The 22,862-nt window shown below is 45.2% G+C and overlaps 2 protein-coding genes across 3 annotated transcripts in view; one reads left to right on the top strand and one right to left on the bottom strand.

Moving 5' to 3' along the window:
• Positions 1–10,203, bottom strand: part of LOC146009288 (catechol O-methyltransferase-like) — a 124,981-nt gene extending 114,778 nt beyond the window's left edge. The window contains exon 1 of the mRNA XM_083149559.1: positions 10,059–10,203. The gene's annotated coding sequence lies outside the window, so the exon portion shown is untranslated. The remainder of the gene's footprint in view (positions 1–10,058) is intronic.
• TXNRD2 (thioredoxin reductase 2) overlaps positions 10,138–22,862 on the top strand; it is a 109,904-nt gene continuing 97,179 nt past the window's right edge. For both annotated transcript variants that reach the window (XM_083149492.1, XM_083149503.1), the window contains exons 1-5: positions 10,138–10,382; positions 13,082–13,150; positions 14,910–14,966; positions 16,378–16,522; positions 17,005–17,079. In XM_083149492.1, coding sequence (XP_083005618.1) covers positions 10,307–10,382; positions 13,082–13,150; positions 14,910–14,966; positions 16,378–16,522; positions 17,005–17,079 — 422 coding nt within the window. In that variant the 5' untranslated portion in view covers positions 10,138–10,306. The remainder of the gene's footprint in view (positions 10,383–13,081; positions 13,151–14,909; positions 14,967–16,377; positions 16,523–17,004; positions 17,080–22,862) is intronic.

The raw sequence follows: 22,862 nt of genomic DNA, 5'->3' as shown, positions 1-22,862 counted from the left end.
AGTGGTTTGGCATCGTATATTGTTTGAGGTCAATATGACTAGCAAACAGCTTCAGACAAAGGAATATGACCTACACAATGCCATTAAACAATTGAATGAAACAAATAAATTTCTTGTAGACTGCAGGAGTGATGAAGGGTTTGGAAAAGCACTGGACGAGACTGGCGAACTTGCTGAAGCTTGTTTTAGTGGGGGAGGGGGTTGGGGAAGTACCGGTGCACAAGCCTAAACACAAATATAGATATTAAATATTTAAATATAATTCTAGATCCACGATATTCTAATGAGGTGCCTGAGTGTTAATGTTTCAATGGCTAGTGGAGGTGCTCCCCTGAGAGTAAATGAACATGCGAGTTTAGAGAAAGAAAAAGTACTCTCTTTTGCCGGGGGCACTGCTTTTGAAAATAGTTTTTAAAACTTAGCTTTTATTATTTTGACAGTTTATTAAGAATAAAATGGACACACGCTGACATACAATAAACATGCAGTGAAAGAACACAGCACTATCGCGGTGCTTGCACTAGCACTCACTTATACAGCAAGTATTGTTTAAATCACTTGTATAGTGTGTGCAATAATTCAATGTTCACACTAAATACTTCTGAAATAAGGGGGTGGCACAGTTAATTTTTTAAGTGGATATCTCTGGATATCCAGAAGCAACTCGCTGCGATATATTTGAATTGTCACAATATTTCCAAAAGAGAGCAAGTTATGACGTTTACTTCAAAATTTTCTGACTCTGTCTCGTATCTCAACAGAAATAGACACTATATCATACTGTTTACGGCAGAGTTTAGTCAGAAATTGCACATGCTGTCTGATCAATTAATTACATAGTATAATATACCAAGATTGGTGACAGTGTGGATATTCAAAGTGACAATTAGGTTAGGATATCACAATATACAGTAGTACTCTGTAACAAGAATATATCACTTCATGATGTGGAAGCAAAGAATGAATACTGTAACTCTTTGTTTCAATGAAGATTGTTTAACAAATAATTGCTCAGTTTGACTCCTTAAAGGGATAATACAGGATAATTGCTATGATATTATTAGAGGACAGTATAGATTTCTGTACACTCAATTTAATTCATACATCTGTATTAACCACTCGGATCGGTGACAGTATGGATATGTAATGTGACAAGAAAAGTTTAAATAATTGATGAAATAGGGTGTGCATTAATTCACACCACTGAACTTGCTGAAGCATTCGGGGTACCAGCGCAGTTTGATGCAGAACCTGTTCGCATTAGTACAAAGAGGAAACAGTTCATCTATGTAGCAGAGGATGCACCTATCCGAAGCCCAAAGGAAAAATTCAAAGTAGAGTTTTATTTTGCTGTGCTTGATACAGCTATACAATCAGTTGAAGAAAGATTCACACAGATTAATCAAATTAGTTCTGTGTTTGGCTTCCTTTATAATGTTCATAGTTTACAGAATAGAACAACGATGGAAATTATGGAAGATTGTTGCAAGTTAGAGCAAGCTTCACAACATGGGGACTCCAAAGACATTGATGCATCTGATTTATGTAGTGAATTGCAAAGTATTGCAAGATGAGTTCCAGAGTTTACACCTCCACAAGGTGTATTAAACTTTTTGTGTAAAAGTGAGCTGACAGATATTGTCCCAAACACATGTATCGCTCTTCGCATCCTTCTGACCCTCCCTGTGTCTGTGGCCAGTGGTGAGAGAAGCTTTTCAAAGCTGAAGTTGATTAAAACATATATTCGATCTTCCATGATGCAAGAAAGACTTGTTGGTCTCTCTCTTTTGTCAATAGAACATGAGATCGGTCTAAAAGCGGATCTCGAAGAGCTTGTCTCTAAATTTGCTAAATTGAAGGCACGGAAAGTAAAAATCTAATTTATGGCTGCATTTTTTTTCAGTACACTTCCAGTACAAAGTGTTAATGTTATTGCTGCTGTTATACTGTTTTTTTATTTGTTGCACTTCTTCCAGTACATTGTTAATGTTATTGCTGCTACTATTATAGTATTATTTATTGTTGCACTTCTTCTAGTACATTTCCTGTACATTGTTAATGTTATTGCTGCTACTATTATAGTATTATTTATTGTTGCACTTCTTCCAGTACATTTCCTGTACATTGTTAATGTTATTGCTGCTACTTAGTATTACATTATTTCCTGTAAAATGTGCCAGTTATTGATGTTACTGTTACATGGTATTTATTGTTGCTATAATTTATGTTGTTAATCTAAAAATATAGCTAATAAAAATGTTAAAAGTCAATTGTGTATGTGAGAAGTTGGTAGGGTGGCGGGAGGGGGGGGGGGGCGGTATCCTGTAGGTTTGCCTAGAGCGCCTAGATGCTATGCACCGGCCCTGACTCAAGCACACCAAGCAAAGCTACCCCAATGCTGGGCATTAGAGCTGCATTGCTCAGGGGGTGACCCGGAGGCGGCAGCCAAAGCAGCAGCCCACCGCCGCCGTACCAACAGCCAGACCAGTACCTACCTCCCTCCCCTTCCCCGGGCAGAAGCCCCACTCACCCGCCTTCAGCAGCATCTTGCTGTGCGGCTGCTGCCTTCACCCCCTCCGTTCTGACCTGCGGGAGCTGTGGCCGCGCAGCTGGGATGATTTGTGGAGGCCTGTTAGGAGCTCTCCCGGAGCGGCCGCTGCTCGGGTCCCCGGGCCACCCTCACCCACGCCTCTCTGATGGAGACTTCCATGGGACCGGCCGAAGGCAGGGGGTGACGTGGGAACCGGCTGTTCGCCGCGGGGGAGCCTTTTTAGGCGGACTTTCCCTCCGTGACCCCGGCCGTCAACGCTGTCTTCTGCTGTCTCCCCAGGTACCTGGGGAGGGTGTGGGAGATGCCGCTTTACCTGGGGAGGGTGTGGGAGATGCCGCAGGTGCGAGGGGGGGGGGGCACGAGTTTCCACTGGCCAGGTACCAGGGGAGGGGTCCAGTGTGTAGGGTCCAAAATACCGGTTCAGACCCGTTCACACTGCAGAAAAAATGTGTCTGAACCGTGTAGGACTCTGCTTTTTAAACGTTTTGAATTACCGGTTCTCTTGAACGGTAATTTGAAACTGGCACTTTCACACTGCAGCAATAACTGTTTTGAAACGGTTAAAAATCGGCAATTTACCGTGTTATAGCTGCAGTGTGAAAGGGGTATGAGGTGCATAAATATATGAAGCAATTTATAGTGTATTTCAGCATACAAGGATATTAGCTGCTTGTCTAAATCACCAGCCCCGTGGCTGATCTAGTAAAATCTAACTGTTGCCTTGTATTAGAGTCAATATTATTTATTATTTATTTACAGTTTCTTATATAGCACAGCAGATTCCGTTGCGCTTTACAAATGTAGACAGTGATAGAGCAAACTGGGTAACAACAGACAGACTTGGAGGTAGGAGGGCCCTGCTGCAAGCTTACAATCTATAGCAGTGGTTTTCAACCACTGTGCCGTGGCACACTAGTGTGCCTTGAGCTGTTCTCAAGTGTGCCCCCAGATCTAGAGATGCACAAACCAGTTTACAGCCATCAGTTGTTATTTACTGGTCTCTTCTTTTCATGTAAAAAGCCAATGTATTTTATTTTTGTTACCTGTGGGGACCAGTGTGATCGTTTTTTTTTTTTTTTTTAATATGGGGCCAATAGGTTTTTTTTTTCCTGTGGGTGCCAATGTGTTTCTCATGATGTGCCTTGGCAATTTAAAAATCGTATTTAGTGTGCCGCAAGGTTAAAAGGTTGAAAATCACTGATCTATAGGGATATAGGAGGGAAACACAAGGACAGGCACCAGTAATAGCATAGCAGTCCCACCAAGTTACAAGTCCAGAAGGGAAGCTATATAATACATAAGTGCCTCAGAGGGTTATGCGTGTGGTCAGGGCTGCCACTAGGAATTCCACAGGACTGATTTCTAGTCTGCCCCCCCCCCCCCTTTCACTTAGCGCACGACTCAGCAGGTCCCGAAGCACAGTCTTCTTCAATGCAGGATGCCGGTGGCCAATTAAAATGCGGCACTGACTGGTGAGCCAATCAGAGCTGGTGTACCGGCAGCTGCTCTGATTGGCTAACCGTACATGAGCTCCGATTGGCTCAAAAGCTGGTGCAGCATTTTAATTGCCCGCCAGCGTCCTGCATGGAAGAAGCCTGTGCTTCATTCAGTTCCAAGAGCGCAGCACAGGCAGCACAGCGGAGGGTTGCAGTGGGCAAAATCAGCTGCCTGGGCCCTTCCAGAGTCCGAAACCTGGGACAGCTGTACCCACAGCACCCCCCTGTCGGCGGCCCTGCGTGTGGTACTTATAATAAGCAAAGGGGTGAGGGTTTCATTCTCATAGCTCCATCAAGAAAGCAGGTTATATCACCAGGTCTGCAAAATAGGTATACCGTATTTTTCGCACCATAAGACACACTTTTTTTCCCCCAAAAAAAGTGGGGCAAAAAGTATGTGCGTCTTATAGAGCGAATCCTGCAAAAAAAAAAAGAGCTGCAGCAGAGCCCGCTCCCTCCTCCCCCTCCCCTAGTACTTGTTGCTCACAAAGGTCCGGGCAGCGGGGATCATTCAGCGTGGTATGGGGTCCGTTCAGTGAATGGGAAATCATCAGCAGGGTTCCTGCGGCAGATGGAAACTAGTAGCGCTACTAGTTCCCCGCCGATTATTTCCCATTCAGTAAGTCGTCCTGCCCTCCGGCACCAACTCCTCTACCTACCGCAGTATCCCGGGCTGCGCTGTGCGGGTGGAGTTTGCTACAGACGTACTTGCCTGCGGACTTGGTGCTGTTGCGGGGCACTCTTGCAATGTGCGGGTACAGAACAAAGTATACTGTCGGGATCACGTATAGTGGAGCCGGGGTGCTGCTACTCCTGCACCGTGCCGGCTTCCCCTGCCTACCCTGCGGCTGCTAGGGACTGTGACTGCCCGGCTTCCCCTGCGAAAGCTCGGGACTGACTGCCTGGCTTCCCCTGCGGCAGCTCGGGAGTGTGACTGCCAAGCTCCCCTTGCCTGTCCTGTGGCAGTTAGGGACTGGCATTGGTGAATGTATCTTACATTGTGGGGTACAGTAGCTGTGCGGGATATGCAGTGTGCAGTATTTGTGCGGGATAAGTAGGGTCCATGATATGTGCAGGTTTATCACGTCCTGGCTGGTAAAATAATGTATACTCAGTAATAGTCTTCTATCCACACATCTGCTGTGTGGATAGAAGTGCAGTAGATTATCCCATTTCTTATTAAGGCGTTTGCAACTCTTGTGTCATCGCTTTGTCTACTTTAAATGGAATAATTTGCTTTTGTCATACATGAAACATACTGGATTGTTTTTATGATTATTTATTGCAATATAGTCATAGCAAGTCTAGAAGTGGGAAATAATTCTAGCAGAACATATAGAACCTGAAGTCTTTACGTATTCAGAAAGTGTCTATTGTTATGTTCCACAGACACACCATGTATGCACATGGGAGTGTATTTTTTCTTTTTGTCTCTCTCTACTATTTGGTTCAGAATATTTTTTTTCCTGTTTTCCTCCTCTAAAACTAGGTGCGTCTTATGGTCAGGTGCGTCTTATAGTGCGAAAAATACGGTAATAGTGGGAAATGAAGAGAAGGATATTTCTCCTTGAGTTGCAACAATGTAAGAAGTACAATCCATACTGATACAGTATATAAGTTGTAGTCCCTGTAAATAATCATATTGTTTGACTGATGCTGTTCAATCCTTACAGAACACCGGCTACAAAAAGATGAAATTTGGGACCCATGCCCATTTTAGTGCCCAATTTTTACCCAAATCCTTCTTGGTCAAAAGAAATTTTAAGTGGGTCATATGTAAGTGACCCCCCTGTGTGGGTTTGAAGTGTCATACTCAGGGCCATCTTATGAGCAGGGCAGGTCCCTAGGCAAACCGATTTTTAGGTTTTTTTTGAGTGAGGGGGGGGGGGGGGGGGCGTGCCCGGAGTGTGGCTGGGAGGGATGACTTCTCTCTGGGCCCTTGGGCAACTGCCCATTGAGCCGGCTCCGGTCATACTGTTTGTCCAACACTGCAGGACACCAACTACTGATGTAGTATGGGACCATAGGCGAATCTAGGGGGTGGTCCGGGGGTGCACAGGACCACCCATTAGCCCATTTTGTAGCTTAGGGATGGGGCTTTCTAACGAGCCTAGCCCCGTGTCTCTAGCCCCCTGGGAACCGGAGATACTGCCAGGCAAAGCTGGAATGTTTTACCTATAGGATAACCTGGGGGATAGGGAGAGGGGAGTGGTTGTCTCTCCCCCTCACACCAGAAAATGCAGGGACTAGGCTGGTGTATAAGGGGTCAGCCTGGGAATGTCCCTGCATGATCCTGGGACCATATTCCCGGGTAAATCCCTGCATTTTCTGTTGTGAAAGGGGTATTATTTCAAACAGCCGTGACCTGTAGTGCTCTGAATACAGCCGGGCAGCCCCCTGCTCTCTGCCCAGCTGTCAATGACTGTCATCCCTGCAGCTTCCGCTCCAATTCTTCCCGCTTTCACCTCAGCCCGCCCCCCCCCCCTTTAATTATGTGGTGCCGGCGCCCGGTGTGCTCCCCCGACGTCACGCACAACAACAGCGCGCACAATATTTTAAATGTTCACAGGGCTAGAGGGGACACCAGGAGGGGAGTGGGAGCGCGCTTTGCGCTGCACTGCGCTCTGCTCCTCTTCCCATAGAAGCAGCTGCACCGCTCTCCATCTCTCCCTGCAGCAGCAGCGAAGGCTCATATAAAAATGTACAGTAAGTGGCACTTTTGGGGGCATTGCTTAAGGAGCGCTACAAGTGGCTGTATGTGGGGGCATTACGCATAATGTGTGGCTTAATGTGTAAGGGGCATTAAGGTGTGCAGCATCATGTGTAAGCAGCATTATGTGTGCAGCATCATGTGTAAGGGGCATTATGTGTGCAGCATCATGTGTAATGGGTACTATGGTGCGCAGCATCATGTGTAATGGGTACTATGGTGCGCGGCATCATGTGAAATGGGTACTATGGTGTGCGGCATCATGTGTAATGGGTACTATGGTGTGCGGCAACATGTGTAATGGGTACTATGGTGTGCGGCATCATGTGTAATGGGTACTATGGTGTGCGGCATCATGTGTAATGAGTACTATGGTGCCATCAAGCAAGAACCCCCTAGCAATGAGCACGTAGGTAAGCAGCACTTATGTGGCAAATATGTAATGGGCATTACGGTTTGTTATATAGTATGTAATGGGCATCATGATGTATGGCACAATGTGTAATGGAAAAAGAGTTGGGTGGAGCGCTATGAGCAATGATTGGTTAACGATATAATATGAACATGAAAAATGTATTCTTTATAAAAAGTTCGGTACTTGTGTATTTTGGCGGCGCCCACGATGAGGATCGCGTCCATCGTGTGTGAAAAATCGGGTCCATCGCGTCCATCGTGTCGCGTCGTGTGCATTAACATGGCACACGACGCGACCGACGCGATGGACCCGATTTCTCCATAGGCTTCAATGTTAAAATATTTTAACATTGAAATCGTGTCGGTCGCGTCGGTCTTGTGCCATTATAATGGCACAAGATAAGATGGACTTTAGATAAAGTCCATTTTACATGGAATAAAATGGGAAATGGGCCAATATGGCCCATTTTTCATTGTATATGTCCCCGTCATGTCCAAATATAACTGCCCCCCCATTGTGAGCGGCACCCCAGTATTGACGTCAACCCGAAGCGTGGCGAGCGCAGCGAGCCCGCGAGGGGCGGCGGTGTGCGTCCTCCGACCTTTTCATACCCCTACTATCCACGTCGGCGTGGAGTTGAGAATAGAATAGTGTGGCGAGCGCAGCGAGCCACCGAGCCCGAAGCGTGGCGCGCGCAGCGAGCCCCGCGAGGGGACGCGGATACCTTCACAGGTAAACGCGTCCCTTCGCGGACTTCACAGGTGTCCGCGTGGCCACGGACACCTGTGAAGCCCACGTGGGGACGCGGATACCTGTGAAGGTATCCGCGTCCCCCCGCGGGGCTCGCTGCGCTCGCCACGCTTCGGGCTCGGTGGCTCGCTGCGCTCGCCACACTATTCTATTCTCAACTCCACGCCGACGTGGATAGTAGGGGTATGAAAAGGTCGTAGGACGCGTACCGCCGCCCCTCGCGGGCTCGCTACGCTCGCCACGCTTCGGGTTGGCGTCAATACTGGGGTGTCGCTGACAATGGGGGGCATTTATATTTGGACATGACGGGGCCATATACAATGAGAAATGGGCCATATTGGCCCATTTCCCATTGTTTTCTATGTTAGATGGATTTTAACAACTACATTTGATCTTGTGCCATTATAATGGCACAAGTCCGACGCGACCGACAGTATTTCAATGTTAAAAATATTTTAACATTGAAGCCTATGGAGAAATCGTGTCGGTCGCGTCGGTCGCGTCGTGTGCCTTAACTTTAAGGCACAGGACGCGACGCGATGGACCCGATTTCTCCATCGGGTTCAATGTTAAAAATATTTGAACATTGAAGCCTATGGAGAAATCGGGTCCATCGCGTCGCGTCCTGTGCCTTAAAGTTAATGCACACAATGCCCACGACGGGCGCCGCCAAAATACACAAGTACCAAAAGTTCAATTGTGCTATGCACTGGGTTGGTATATAATAATAATATTAGAAACAACGTATTGCACAGTTAGTAAATTAATACAAAAATACATTAAAAAGAAGAGTGTACATTGATAGGAAATAAAAATTATAAAACAAAAGGGTCTGATACTTATGGTCAGAAGTCCCGTTTACCCCAGGGTGGGGAGACGAAAATGAAGTTGGGGTGATCCTGGGATTATGCCTCAGATTGTAGGATATTGTGGGAGTCCATGAAACCTTGCCGGATTGTTGTTTTCACGCTGGAGGATGTTGTTATAACCCCTGGTGGAGTGTGGGGAGTCCTCAACAATGATGCGGAATTTGTAATCCTGATTGTGCAGGTAGTGGTTCCCAAATTGGTGGTATGGCACGTGAAGCCCAGGTAATGCAAGATTGTAATATTCAGTCTCCAAATGACTGTATTGCAAATGGGTAATGGGGAGGGATCAGACCATAGATGCCCAATAAAATCAGCAGGTGCTCCCTGACATGTTTCGCCGTCCAACTGACAGCTTTTTCAAAGGTCTTACGGCGGTCTTACGGCATTACGGCGTGTGGCTTTATGTGTAATGGGTATTATGGAGTATGCTAAAATGTGTAATGGGCATTACTGTGTATGGTCTAAAGTGTAATACCACACCCCTTTTTGTGATGCCACGCCTCCTTCCCATGAGGCCACGCCCCCTTTTTGCAGCGCGGCTACGCCGCGCAAAGGTCCACCTGCTATTATGTCTAGATCTGGGACCACCCATTACCATAATTCTAGATTCGCCTATGTATGGGACCTAGGCTATGACCCTTTGCCAGCCTATTTCATAACTAAAATTGCATTGGCACAGGCAAAATACATTTGAGATTTGTGTCATGAATATGTTTTTGTTTGTACAACAATAATTTAATGATCCTGCTTAATTTGTTTTATTATTAACATTTTCTGAATAAGAAGCTGGCTCACGAATAAGTAGTGAATAAGAAGATGGAGCTCGAATAAGAAGCTGTCCAAATAAGAAGCTTCAGCCTCTTAAGCACCAAGTGTTTTTACGTACATGGTAATTAAGATATTCAGATGCTAATGCTACTGTGTATTCACTATACGTTTAAAAATCAATTTGTAAAGTTTCACTGTATTATTACATCTACACAGAAAGCCTGCATTATGCACATGGCATTGTCTCCATAATTATTCCCATATATACGAGTATTTTATAGTTCCTATCAACGGGTTACCGTTACACACTGGTACATTTAATCCCCCCTGTTAGAGACAAGTGAATAATCACATATAATTTTATACCCCTGTAACCAGTAACAAAAGAACGTTAACATAACTACTGTCTGCACCATGCTGCACCGTTATGCAATGACGAATGACATCATCACACAGTACAGTATATATATATACATACTGACAGAGGAGTACTACTTACATGACAGGGCGGGGCGCGGCTAGCCGGGATCACATGGTGCCGGGGCGGGGCTGCGTATTGCTGATATATAAATAAATATTACACCCGGCACTGGCAGCGGGCGCCGGGCACCAGTATACACTGCAAAAGAAGACATATGCTTTAATGTCAGTGTAGAGAGCAGCGGTCCGGGCAGGACACCTCTTTACGTACGGCTACTCCTGACAGGCGTTAGCGGGACAGCTCGTGGGGTCCTCGCTGGCACACACATGGCGGCACTGTGGCGGTGTGCCGCCAGGAGAGGTGGCGTCTTTATTCCGCTCAGGTGTAGTCGGGGCTTAGCAGGTACCTATCGACTTATCAGTGCGACGTTGTATAGTTGGGCCGCTTCTTCGTGTCACGTGAGCGCTATACCCGAGTCAGGGGCTTGATCTGTGGCAAGAGTCATCACCCCCAAATACACACGCGGCTGCTGACAGACTCACAACCTGCTGTACAACTACACGAGACTTTCTCTGCAAAATAAAACCTAAAAAATAGATTTTGAACAGACCGTTGCCAGGAACTCGTGTTGCATATTCATTCACCCTAGTTTTTTGTTATGCATAGCAGGCATCGTATGTATGTTTACAAATAAATTAATTATAAGGCTTGTTTCACCCAGAACGGCTTTGTCCCTATAGGACAAAACTGTTCTGGGTGAAATAAGCCTAATACTGCGTACACACTGGCTGCATTCCTCCCAACAAGACCCTCTCCTGGAGGTACAGTATACATTGCTCGGGTGTGGTATAGGATTCCGACAGTTATTAGCCTGATGTCAGGATCCAGACTGGCCGGACTAAGACAGCATGGCGAGCGCAACAAATCCCCTTGCGGGCTCGGTGGCTCGCTTCGCTCGCCACTAATTCTATTCTCCCTCTGTCGAGGGAGAATAGCTGGTGGCCGTCGGGAACCCGTCTGTCTGTGTTATAAAAGTTGGGATCCTGACATCAAGTAAATGACTGTCGGGACCCCGTCTGGCACCCACATTGCTCTGCTCCTGCACTTCCCTCTTAATGTATATATATCTGCAGAACTATTGATCTGCTGATAAGTGGGGACTATGTAAAAACCGGACCTGGACTAAACTTCGGACCGCCGGACAGGACATCAAAGTCTGCAGTCCGGAGCTTGTAGGGTACGGTCCAGGGGGGTGTCTTGTCCGGGGGTCCCTGTTATAGCTATCACCAGGGACATGGTGGAGGGGAGATTACAGCCTCCCCGGGTGGTCAGGACCGTCCGGTTTTTGCTACATGCCCGGACCATACAGGGAGGCTTTATTCTACCCCCTCCTCCTCTACTTGGTGACAGGTGTCACAGGCAGCCCCCCGGACAGGACACCCCCCGGACCGGAGGCTACAAGCTCCAAAATGCAGAGTTTGATGTCTGGTCCGGGGTTTTTTTTCCTGGTCCGGTTTTCACCCATACCCTGATAAGTGTGTACCCTGCCTTAATTGTTTCCAAAGATGAGTGCTACTTGATGTCTGTAAATGTTCATAGGGTTGCCAGATCATCCCTTTAATAAAGAACACATGAATTACACAGGTTCTGTGGCTGATTAAATGCTAGCAGCTAGTTCCACTTCGCCTTAAGGACCTGGGGGGAGAGGAGGAGCAAGGTCGGAACAAAGGGACCCAAATGGACCCTCGCGGGCTTGCTTCGCATGCTTTGGGCATGGAGGGATTTTTCCTCCGTAGATAGTCCACAGAGGAACAAGCCTTCACGTGGACTATCCACACCATTCGTGGCGTGGATAGTCCAGGTGGCGAGGGTCTGTTTGGGTCCCTTGTTCCGACCTTAATCCTCCTTTCCCCGCCCCCTTTCCTCCCCAGGTCCTTACGGCGAAGGGAAACTAGTCACAACCCTGATGGAATTCATATGAAATGGACACTTGTGGCTAAAGTCAAACAGCCACCTAATCTCTGTACTTCAGGTGTCTCCAATGGATGATCTTGCAATTTTAAGGTCACCAAGCCAGAGGATTTTGTAATAGTTGAACAAATGATTTTTTTTATTTTTTATATGGCATTTAAATTGAATAGAGTTCTACAAATATGTTGGACATATACAAGAGGTGCGCAATAAGTTTATGGATATGCAGTGCATAGATAGAGTATACAAAATCTGACTGGTTGTTAATTGTATTCTCTGACTAAAGTTCTTGTAAAATATCAAGGCACAGAACCATATATAAACAGTACATGTTCCTTTCCTTAACAAGCTTGTTATGGAGCTCAACACGTGAAACTGCAGTGCATACAGTATCTGTACTGTCACTGATAAACTCTTATTGTATAGCATCTAGTACAAAAAGCATACAAGGTGCTACAGCAGCATGCTTTTTGTACTAGATATGATGCAATCTAGTACTAAAAGCACGGTCTTAACAGACTTTATGTGCTATGCGATGGGATGTGCATGGTAGCGGGCATCTCATCGCACTGCCCTGTCGCACCGTGTATGGCAGGGCTGGGCAACACCGGCCCTCCAGATGTTGATGAACTACACATCCCAGCATGCCTTGCATCAGTTTCAGCATGGCCACATAGCAAAACTAATGCAAAGCATTCTGGGGTGTGTAGTTCATTAACATCTGGAGGGCCGGTGTTGCCCAGCCCTGGTGTATGGGCACCTTAGTTCCTAGCATACTCAAGTATACTGTACCTGGCCAATAAAGCTGATTCTGATTTTCATGACACCTCTTTTAAACTAATACTTGTCACACATCAGCAGTTCCTATCAAGAGATAAAGAAGATGGCATGGTAATACTCCTATTTGCATTCAAAATATCAAAACCAAAATTGGCTAGCCACATATGGGGGCCTTGTTGATGTTTGCCCTTATTGAATGGCTGCTTTGGTCGAAACATACAGAAAATTGCTGTTAATAGATGATGGCTACTTGTTTGTAGACAAAGATTGGTCATTTTGATGGTAAGCAATGGATTGGTCTTTTCCAAAAAGCATTACACTATATAAATCCTGCCTGTTTGTGTCCACAGGTCAACACTATGACTATGATTTGCTAGTAATTGGTGGAGGTTCTGGTGGCCTTGCGTGCGCCAAAGAAGGTATGATGTCATACTGTAACTGCAAGTGTTTGTATAAATGTGGCTAGACCTAGATAAAATAGGGGATTTTTTAATATATCTTTGTAAATTAAAAAAAAAATAATTCCAATTTATTAGTTTTTTTTGTCAACTGCATGTCTTTTTTTGATTAAAACTAGCATTCCTTATTGCAACGGTAAAGACAGACATTTAGCATGTGTAGGAGGTGCTTTGGACACTCACCATGCTAATGCACATAAATGAAAACAAGCACTTTACTGAGCTCAGTACATTTATTTTAACATTGTGCACCATGGGGGGCAACAACAGCCATGCCATAGCGAGGACCTCCCTCATCTGTACATGTTCAGATCATATTTGCCTACCTGACCCTCTCCATGCGGGAGAAAATGCTCTGCTCCTGGACTTCCCTGGTAATGTATGATTGCCAACACCTGTGGTGAAACACCTTTACCTAGCTCCCCACAGGTGATGGCAATCATACATCCCCGATCATACTTGGCGATCCCGGCAAGTGCTGCCAGAGGCTGTCCGATCCACCAGATCCTATGTACAGCACTTGTGATCTAGGGGCTCCGATCCGATGCACACGGACCGCGCATCAGATCCTCCAACACACGGTAGAGCCCCTTAGACACGCTGTGTGCCAGGATTATGCACAATGTAATGCCCTTTACACATTGTGCCACACACGTTAGTGCCGTTACACATTGTGGCACATAAGTGCCGCTTACCTACATTGCTATGGGTTACATGCTCGTTGCCAGGGGCTTTACATTCTCTTTGCCACAGGGAATTACATTCTCTTTGCCACGGGGGATTACATTCTCTTTGCCACGGGGGATTACAGTCTCTTTGCCACGGGGGATTACATTCTCTTTGCCACGGGGGATTACATTCTCTTTGCCACGGGGGATTACATTCTCTTTGCCACGGGGGATTACGTTCTCTTTGCCACGGGGGATTACAGTCTCTTTGCCACGGGGGATTACATTCTCTTTGCCACGGGGGATTACATTCTCTTTGCCACGGGGGATTACATTCTCTTTGCCACGGGGGATTACGTTCTCTTTGCCACGGGGGATTACATTCTCTCTGCCACAGGGGAGTCAAATGCTTGCTGCCACGGGGGAGTCAAATGCTTGCTGCCAGGTTGAGAGGTATGGAGTGAATTTTTTTAGAGCAATGACAGCTGGCAGAGAGCAGTGGGCAGCCCGACTGTATTCAGAACAGGTCCACGGCTATTTCAAATCTCGCGCCACCACTGCCGCTCCTGATTGGCTGCCAGACCACAAACTCAAATTGGCTTTCAAGCTAGTGCGAGATTTGAAATAACCGCGGATTTGATACAGCTAGACTGCTCATCGCTCTCTGCCCATTTGTCACCTGTTTGCCCTTTACCACAAGCGCACTGTAAGGCACCATAGCAATCGGGGCACTGACCGCAATGGAGAAGACACTGTCAGTGCCCTTATTACTATGGCGCCTTACTCTGCTGTGTAGTCCACGTAAACGGCCCTGGCTATGGCATACATTGGACACATCTATACCTGCTTTTTTTTTTTTTGCTTTCCCATCTCAGAATCAGTTAAATATTGAGCAGTGTTAAACTGACCACTCACAAGTCTGGGATGTTCTTCTATTGTTTTATATGGTACCTAGGATTGATGCTGGCATGAAGAGAATTCCAAATGTATCTAGTTATCCTTCTGTCATGTTTTTTGCAATCATTTTGTATGTTTTCTATGTATATCCACAGCGGCTCAATATGGAAAGCGAGTTGCAGTGTTTGATTACGTGAATCCATCTCCCAGAGGTATAGCAATCTAATAAATTGAATATACAATGAAATCCACTGATTTAACTTTATATACTACACTAGGGTCTGTCTTATACTTAAGTTAATGTATTTACAATATTTGGATCACCAGGAATAACTGTATTTTCATTCCATTTTTTTTATTGATCTGGGTGTTTTTTTTTTTTTTGATAATTCTAGGAATATAAGTGCTGAGCGATGTAGTTTAGAGCGCATGAGAGACGCAGTGTCTGACGACAGACTCAGCATTCTCTCTGCTGCCATCCAAGCCGGGTTAATGAGGCAAGGACGGGCAGCGGCTTTAGCAGTGAGCGGACACTCTGAGAAGGGATCGCTACCCACATTCAGCGTAGACCGCAATTATCTGTGTGAGACCGTGGTTCCTTCCAGACTCCCCTGGCTACAGGCACCCACTGTTCCCAATAAAGAATTGTGCATCAGAGCTTAAATAATAACATCTATTGAACAGAGGTGCTCCTTAATTATAGGGAAGACCAATCTTGAGGTTGATTGGATGAGGCAAGGAGACCAGGTGTCTTCTCATTGGTTTCTTCTTTCTTAAGTTTCAGGTGCCTGTTCACTGGTTCAAACCAGCTACATTTATGGCTCTTTGTCCTTTGGTCAAAGCTATTGTGCATTCATTCGTATTAATATTTGTTTAACGTACTTGCGTCTGTGACGGTGGTTTTAATAATACTAAACAACAAAATATGGACGATCATATTTTAATACTTTGGGGAATACATAATGTTCGTGTGTCAGGAATACCACAATGATTAGATATTAATGCATCACATCCTTCCTCAATCGATTTTTACATTCTTTTGATTTAAATTAAATCAATGCAAATAGCGTAGTTAAATGGCGTAAAGGACGTTCGCAATGCATTAATACCATAGAGGTGCTATTTTATCTTCCACACTGCGCATTGCTGTCACTCGGGGACATATACACGGAGCTATCCGTGCTTTATTTCTAAGTGATCTAGACAGATCTATTAGAAATAGGGCTAAAATCACCCCATGTGTATGCCCCCTAATGTTTTATTACAGTTTTAAATGCAGTGTCTTTAACTGCCGACAAGCCACCACTCAGTAAATGTGACATGCATGCCTCTTTCCAGTCTTAATGACTATGCAACTATGTGCAGAGGAAAGCCAGATTTGCTTTCAAATTACTGTTTTTTTTTTTTTTCCTGAAGATGTTTTTTTTTTGTGTGGATTTTTCAGGATATAGAGTTCTACATATTTCAGTAGCATCTCACTTGCAGTTAAATTAGGCATTCAGCTTGCAGGCTATGTTGAATGAGGGTATTTCTCAGGCATAGAGATGGGATTTCCTGCATAGGACCTATAGGAATGCATACATTTTGTTTTCATGTAATAGTCTATTTCTTATTCTTCGTCAGGAACAAAATGGGGTATTGGAGGGACGTGTGTAAATGTTGGCTGTATTCCCAAAAAACTGATGCACCAGGCAGCTCTGCTAGGAGGTGCCCTAAAAGATGCTCCTCACTATGGCTGGAATATACCCCATCCGGCACAACATGACTGGTAATGTGCTATTATTTAACACTGCTGCAATTTTACCATAAACGTATTGCACACCACATGGGAGGAGTAGATAACAGCTGCATAGTTCTAAAACATTGAACATATTGCACATTTACATCCACTTAATGATAAATAAACTCATTTTCTGATGTGCCCTTTTTAAAGGCGTCCTTAAATTTTCTTGTAATTTGGACGAATGCCAGAAAGTTCCCTTTAGGATGAAACATGGCGATATGTAAATTATTTTTGAAGCTGATATTTGAGGTTTTTCTCTTAGAAATGTGTAGTAGCAGCACCTCCTTGTGTCACAGCCCTTAAACTACATTCCATTTCAGTCCAATGTATGGGAGGCACACTCAGTGAAATGCGCCAAGCGTTTTTTATTATTTTAAGTTGAGAGTGTCCTTTTGTTAATGACCCCTATAGAGATGCTAAAAATGCCTATTGTAACTAAATATGATCATATTTTTATTTGTATCCAGGTCAACCATGGCACAAGCTGTCCAAAATTATGTGAAATCACTAAATTGGGGTCACAGAGTGCAGTTGCAGGACAAGTGAGTCTAATTTAATTTTGTAAGCCTGTCACGAAAAAGTAAATGCATAACTTTCATTAAATTGTTTTAACTTTGACAGGTTAAAATAAAATGCACAACAGCACTATACATTTTCTATCAGACTAGTATAGACATATAGTTCCATTTGTTGATTTTATAGTAAAATTTATTATATATATATATTTTTTTTCTTCTACGATTCCCATGGCAGCCATAACCTTGGGATATCATCCCTCTCCTCTAGTTTACACAGAATGTTTTTCTAGGGTCCGCCCACCTGGTGGTGTATAACCTCACTTCTCCCCTTCCTCCTTGTCTTTTTCTCCTGTCTCCTAACTAGTTTGGATAGGTAGGTTGTGTTATTTTTCTTTCTGCTCATGTATAATAGGACTTGGTACCTTTTAGGGAGTGTGGTCTTTATAGACTCCTGCCCGTCTATTTATTTGGCTGTAGCTGCCCGTCTATTTATTTGGCTGTAGATAAATAAAACTGCACTGGAGCTGCATTGAGGATTTGCGGACTCTGAGAATACCAAGCCACAACCACGCCATACCAAGGGCCATTATGTATCTGAAGTTCACCAGGTGCTAAGTAACACTATGGGGGTTATGCAATCTGCGATTCACGCCGATATCCATTATCCTTGCCCGTTTGCTGTCAGATCAACCGCATAACGGCAGTCGGATTCAATGTCCCACCTTCTGATGGGCGCAAAGGGGTCGTGGCCGCGAAGTGTCGATCTGCGGCCCAGATAACGACAATCCACGGCCGCTATCGGCAGAACGGTCCCAACAGCTTCTAAAGTCGGGCCAATTCTGCCGTGATCCCTCATCAATGCTGTCGTTAATGACAGCATTGAATAGGGAGCCGCTGCTATTTCCCACGTCGGAAATAGCAGCGGCACATTGCATACCCCCCTATGTCTAATACTGGATGGCCAGAGAGCCCCCCTGTGCAGCATTACCCCAGTGCAGCAACAGCCAGGTGCCAGATGCTGTGTTGCGTCTCTGGCACTTCTGATTAGCACCATTCTTACTATGTCTGGCCTCTCCCTAAGTCCAGAAGGCCGTACCAGGGGGATACGCATGTACAGAAGGAATACCTATTTTGAAATGGCACTGAGTTGCCTATTTATGCAGCATAAAAATGCTAGAAGCAAGTCTCTCCTTGTGCTGGAGCACTGGAAAGATGAAAATGCCCAGACGAGGTACAGTATGCCAAGGGCATTGGTGTTTTTACTTTTTATTTAGCTGGTTACTAACTGGCTATTTTTGTTATCCTTCTTAATGTACCTGCAGCCTCTGCACCTAAAGGTGTATACTCATGGTGCAATATGGTCGCTGAGCAATTTTGGCTTAATATCTCTCAGCAATATATTGCTCAGCCTGCTATTTTTTCATTGATTCAGCTCAGTAGGATAAGGGCAGCGCTGGTACCTGAAGAGAAGAGCCACCGCTGAAGGAGTCCCGGCCATGGCTGTCAGAGCTGCAGTCGCTGACATCATCAGGCAGCTCCCACATCCCGGCTGCCGAGCAGTGAAGTCCCGCAGCCGGATCTGAGCCACCGCCGCATAGTGCAGAAAGACCCAGCATATGAAGCAGTGGACATAGTAACTCCCCCAAGCACCTGATAATGGCACTCATAGAGTGGTTTTGAAGGGACTAGGCAGCTAGCTGGAGGATGCTTCCCGCAGTGCCCCATAAGCAGAGCAGCAGTGGAGGAGCCAGACTTCCCCCAAGCGCCTGGTGCCTCATCCGATCCAGGTTAGCTGCTCAGGTGCGTCGGTACTAGCGCTCTGATCAGTGCTGTGCGCTGGAGGCTGCAGGTCAGGAGAGATTCTTGTGTCTGCGAGCGGGGGGTTATGGTGGAGATGCTGGTGACTTAATTTTGTCTAGAAATTGCTGGTGCACAGTGCATTGTGTACCAGCGACCAGCAATTTGTAGCCAAAATTGAATGAGCATGCTCCTGTGACCATTACGGGCTGGCCACAGGAGCGCTTTTGGCGATATATCGCCCATAGAAACATAGAATTTGACGGCAGATAAGAACCACTTGGCCCATCTAGGCTGCCCCTTTTTTTAAACGTGTTACCTCAAACCATATTTGATCCTTATTTTTTTGTAAGGATATCAATATGCCTATCCCAAGCATGTTTAAATTGTACTACTGTACTTGCGTCTACCACCTCTGATGGTAGGCTATTCCACTTATCTACTACTCTTTCTGTGAAGTAATTCTTCCTCACATTTCCCCTGAATCTTCCTCCCTCTAGTTTCAGTGCATGTCCTCGTGTTCTGTTGCTCCTCTTCCTGTGAAGAATGTCTCCCACCTGTACCTTGTTAAAACCCTTGATATATTTGAAAGTTTCTATCATGTCCCCCCTTTCCCTTCTCTGCTCTAAAGTATACATTTTAAGATCTTTTAGTCTTTCGTGGTACGTTTTGTGATGTAGGCCATGCACCATTTTAGTTGCCCTTCTTTGTACAGTCTCTAATGTATTTATATCCTTCTGGAGATATGGCCTCCAGAACTGAACACAATACTCTAGGTAAGGTCGTACCAATGACCTATACAGTGGCATTATTACTTCTTTCTTTCTACTGCTGATACCTCTCCCTATGCAATCAAGCATCTGACTTGCCTTCTTCATTGCTTTGTTACATTGCCTACCTGCTTTTAAGTCCCCTGAAATAGTGACACCTAGATCCCTCTCTTCCTCAGTAGTTTCCATTATAGTGCCATTTATACTATATTTAGTCTTTGGATTTCTGAGACCCAAGTGCATGATTTTGCATTTGTTGGCATTAAACTGTAGTTGCCATGCTCTTGACCATTCCACTAATCTACCTAGATCCTTAAGCATTTGTTTTACCCCTCCTGGTGTGTCTACCCTGTTGCATACCTTTGTGTCATCTGCAAAAAGGCACATTTTACCCTTAATTCCATTTGCAATATCACCAATAAAGATATTAAAAAGCACCAGTCCAAGTACAGATCCACTTGTAACCTTTCCCTCCTTTGACTGTACTCCGTTTACTACAACTCTCTGTTTTCTGTCCTGCAACCACGCTCTTATCCATTCAACTATCTTAGAATCCAATCCCTAGCTTTCAAGTTTATTTAACAGTCTGCGATGTGGGACAGTGTCAAAAGCTTTACTAAAGTCTAGATAAGCTACATCTACAGTCCCACCTTGATCTATTACTTTAGTCACCCAGTCAAAAAAGTCAATAAGATTTGTTTGACATGATCTTCCCCCAGTAAACCCATGCTGTTTTGGATCCTGTAAATTGCTGGTTTTGAGATATTCTACAACTCTTTGTTTTAAGAGTGTTTCCATCAATTTCCCTACTACTGATATTAGGCTCACTGGTCGATAGTTATGTACCTCTTCCTTGCTTCCACTTTTGTGCAGTGGGACTACATTCGCTGTTTTCCAGTCCTCTGGGATTACTCCAGTAGCTAGTGACTGGTTGAATAATTCTGTTATTGGTTTTACCAGCTCCCCTTTAAGCTCTTTTAGCTCTTTAGTATCCTTGTAGTGTTCATTCTAGCACCCGCCATATTTGAAAACCCATGCAGTTCCTCTTCCCTGCCTGGGGTGTCGCTGTCTGCTGTAGTGCTTCTAGCATAGTGTGGTCTGTATATCAGCACTGATCTGCAAACCAGACCTGTGCTAGAAACACCACAGCAGACAGTGACACCCCAGGCAGGGAAGAGGAACTGTGTTTTCAAAGATAGCAGGTGCTAGAATGAACACTATCCTTGGATGTATCCCATCTGGCCCCATAGCACATACAATACACTTGCAATATGTGCTAAAATCATCCAGTTAAAGAGAAATGCAGCTCCTTTCTCTGCATTTCTGTGTGAGGAACAAGCTGCAGCTGTGTCTACTCAACCTAATATGTTGCATTGGAGCTGCAGGGTTATAAGAGGTCAAGATCTCATGCTGGTTTTAACTATAAAGGTGCTGTTTTTTCTGGTGCATAGAAATTTCCAGTTATGGATCTGGAGAAATAAAGATACCAGGACAGTTTAATATTACTATGGTTGAAAGTATGATAAAAACATTTTTAATACCATAAACTATAAAAATACTATTCTTCGACATAATAGCACACACCCATTACCAGTACGCAAATGACTTCCCGTATTCAAAATTATTGCGAGTACGGCGAATTACCTGTGAAGCATCTGCAGCCCCAATTGCTTTAGGTCGAATGGTAAACACGTGGCTATCCTTTACCTTTACTTGAGAAAACCAAGCAAAAGGTATTAAATATACCAAGAGATAACACCGCTGAAGCAAAAGTGGGTTCTCAATCCAAAACACCATAGGTTAATCGATTCTCCAGTGATAGTAAGATCACTACTAGTAGAGCCAAACAATGACAGTGAATGATGTATACGACAAAGCTAGTGGTGGATGTCACCACCTGTCTAATAGGGATCCTCTTGCCAGTAAGGGGGTGATTAACCCCTTGAGTGGTGGGTTTTGCTGGGGCAGGACAAACCTACCAGGGCAGGATTGTCCTGCCCCAGCAAAACCCACCACAGATCTTAGAAGCCCCCCTAACCTAGCTCCGGCGTAGGCTGAGCTCCCTGCCGCTGCTGCTTCAGCCGCTAGTCACAGCAGTGACCTCAGGCGGCAGACTTGGGGATGTTTGCGGCAGCTCGGGAAGACTCGGACGCCTGAGTGCTCCCGAGTCCCCCCGAGCCTGACTCCTACGTCACTGCTGCAAAATGAATGGCGGCTGGTGGCTAGAGGCTGGGGGAGCGGCGGGTCGGGAGAGCTCCTGCTTACTATCGCCGCAGTACAGGTGATTGGGGATGCTGGGGGGTGTGACGGGGGGCTCAAGAGGTGGTGCACACCTGGACACCACTGGCACGTACCTATTTCATATTTGTGGTATGCCCGGAAATTTTCAGGGACAGCCCACTGCGGCATCGCAGCTGAGCCCGGAAAACTTCCGGGCATACCACCCAAGGGGTTAAAACAGTCACCTGTCTCCATGAAACTACAACAAGTACATCATGTGCACTTGTAACAAGCAGGTATTTTGGTTAAAAATTAGCTGGTGGCTTTGGTTTGAAAGCTGAAATATCATTATGAACCAGCCATTCCCTAAGGTTGCTGGTTCTGGAATAACTGGGCATAAGGGAATAATCCTTTAAGGATTTAATATCCTTGTCAGAAGGGACAATAGGCCAAAATTCCTTAATCTTTTGGTTTAATACTGTGCCTAGCCGAATAACATTTTTGTACAAAAGCCAATCTCTTGGGGGTATCTATCTGATTCACCCTAACCATCGAATTCTTGAAGTATGACTCTTCACCTACCCAAATTAACAGTAAGTCATCAATATAACGAACAAAGAATAAAATTCTTTCAGCAATGCTAGGGGCAGAGAAATATGCATTCTGTTCAAGATGAAACATAAAATAGTTTGCGAAGGTGGGGGCCACACAGGACCCCATTGCACAACTTTGCAGCTGAATAAACCACTTGCTGTCAAATAAAAAATAATTAAGTTTTAGTGTCAGATCAAGTAAGGTAAGAAAAAAAATCAATGTCCGGGCCCATATACAGATGGAGCGGGGTCCCGCCGCCCAGCCACCGAGAGACTGAGACGCGCATGCGTCCTAGTCTGATGGAGTCCCTCTCCGCTGGCTCTCGCTAGCAGGGACCTTCTGGCGAGAGGCGAGCAACAATGAGAGGGGGGCTCCATCTGTACAATTAATTATCTGTCAACAACCAATGGGCAGCCTGTACTCCAG

This window comes from Crinia signifera, chromosome 1 (genome assembly GCF_055691185.1).
Source record: "Crinia signifera chromosome 1, ASM5569118v1, whole genome shotgun sequence".
Lineage (NCBI taxonomy): Eukaryota > Metazoa > Chordata > Amphibia > Anura > Myobatrachidae > Crinia > Crinia signifera.
Note: the sequence above shows the minus strand (reverse complement) of the source record. Positions and strands in the feature narration are given on the sequence as shown.